The following is a 2107-nucleotide window of genomic DNA, read 5'->3' on the forward strand; positions in this document are numbered from 1 at the left end:
TCCCCTCCTCTGGTTATCCCATCCCAATCTTCCCTTGAACCCCCCTCCCTCCAGACTCACCAAGAGCTCATCCAAAGACCATGGAGCCTCTAGCGACTCTCTTAAGAAACCTGGCCCAGGCAGAAAATCTATAAAACAACGCCGAGATGAGAATGCCCAAATGGACATAGCAATGGGCACTCAAAGCCCTATCGAATCTTACATCTTAGGACAACATGATAAGGAGAAAACTCACAAGGATCAAGGGGGGCGAGCACCTCTTCGCACACCACTCTCTCAATGATGAAAATCCTATCTTGGAATTGCAGGGGTATAGGGAACCCCTCCAAAGTTGCAGCCCCGAAAGATCTTATTTATTGTGAAAAACCAAGGATCTTTTTGTTACAGGAAACAAAGCAAAGCCTGCAGGATATGACTAAAATCATTGAACAGAACAAGCAGTATAATGGAATCATCAGTGAATCCAGGGGAGCTTCCGGAGGAATCACTACAATCTGGAATCAAAACATTTGGAACTATAAATCAGAAATGATTAACCAACATTAGATCCAAACAGTGTTAGAAAACAAAGAAGATCAGCAGATTCTAGTTATATACAACATTTATGTGCCTAACCACTTCAGGGATAAGGAGTGCTGTTAGGAGGAAATCAAAGTCAGCATGAACGCAGAGGAGAATACCAATGTCATACTAGGAGGAGATCTAAATCTTGTTCTCCATGCTAATGAGAAAAGAGGAGGTATTTTCTCCCCTGATCCTTTCAGAACTCAGCTAGAAGACATTATGCATGACCACGATCTAGTCGATATCATTCCAAAAAATAGGAGATACACTTGGAGCAACCGCAGGCTAGGTACAGGCAACATAATAGAGAGACTAGATAGAATTCTCATTAACGTCATGCTTCTCTCTTCCTTCACTGCTGGCTATGCTAATATTATTCCCTATTCAGCTTCTGACCATTATCCAATTTCTCTTAATATGGAAAAGCATTGCCCTCTCGGACCCATCCCGTTTAAGTACAACCCGCTTTGGAATGGTATTACAATAGTTAAAGATATTGTGGAGAAATCGTGGAGGCGGCATGTAGAAGGATCTCCCGGATTCATTTGGGAATCCAAGCTTAGAAATACCAGGCGATAAAAGATTGGGCGAAAATCAGTTATAAGGAGCCTGAAAGGATAAAAAAGGGGATCAAAAATACACTAAACAGCGTCCAAAAGGAAATAGAAGAGCAGGGCCTCACCCAAGAGAGAAAAATGCTAGAAAGCGAACTATATTCTCAGCTTTGTCGTGTAAACATAGAGGAGGAATCTAAATGGAGGATTAAATTGAGGCAACTCTGGCTGCAAGGAGGGGACCAGAATACAACTTTCTTTCACAAACAGACTACTATGCGGAGAGTAAGCAATATCGTCAGCTCAATCTTGGATGCTAAAGGTAACCTTCAAATCGCCCAAGAAGCCATCAGACGGGCTGCTACCAACCACTATCGGGACCTTCTAACTGAAACAACAGATGAAGAGGATTACGATGACCTGCTACAATTCCTTCCCAAAAGCATCAACAAGGAAATGAATGATACCTTGAATAAGGAAATTGATGAGGAGGAAGTTAGAAAAACCATATGGGCTCTTCAGCCGAATAAAACACCAGGACCTGATGGCTTCCCCATTTGCTTTTATCGCGCTTTTTGGGGAATTATAAAAAGAGATCTGATTAAAATGCTCAAATGGGTCCAGCGGAAAGCCAAAATTGGTGGTTACACCAATGCCACTCATTTAGCCCTCATTCCCAAAGAAAACTGACCTTCTTCTTTTAGTCGATTCCGTCCCATCTCCCTTTGCAACTCGTCCTATAAGATTCTAACAAAAATTCTTGCTTCTCGCCTCAAATCCTTTCTCCCTTCTCTCATTTTTGAAAACCAAGGGGGTTTTTTGGCCAATAGACAAATTACAGACTCTATCCTCCTCGTCCAAGAAGTTGTTCATTCAAGCCAAATTAGGAATGAGAAAGGATTTGTCCTTAAACTTGATTTAGCCAATGCCTTTGATAGAGTAAGGCACACCTATCTTTTAGCTGTTTTAAAAAATATGGGATTTGATAC

The 2107-nt window shown here is 41.7% G+C and overlaps 1 protein-coding gene across 1 annotated transcript; it reads left to right on the forward strand.

The window, feature by feature from the left end:
- Positions 1-660: 660 nt before the first annotated feature.
- Positions 661-1143, forward strand: LOC149194076 (uncharacterized). Its single transcript, XM_089407536.1, has one exon. The coding sequence runs from the start codon at positions 661-663 to the stop codon at positions 1141-1143; it is 483 nt and encodes a 160-aa protein (XP_089263662.1).
- Positions 1144-2107: the final 964 nt, after the last annotated feature.

The sequence above is a fragment of the Pinus tabuliformis genome, chromosome 2_2, assembly GCF_031772625.1.
Source record: "Pinus tabuliformis cultivar Carrire ecotype Pingquan chromosome 2_2, CPIR1, whole genome shotgun sequence".
Taxonomy (NCBI): Eukaryota; Viridiplantae; Streptophyta; class Pinopsida; order Pinales; family Pinaceae; genus Pinus; species Pinus tabuliformis.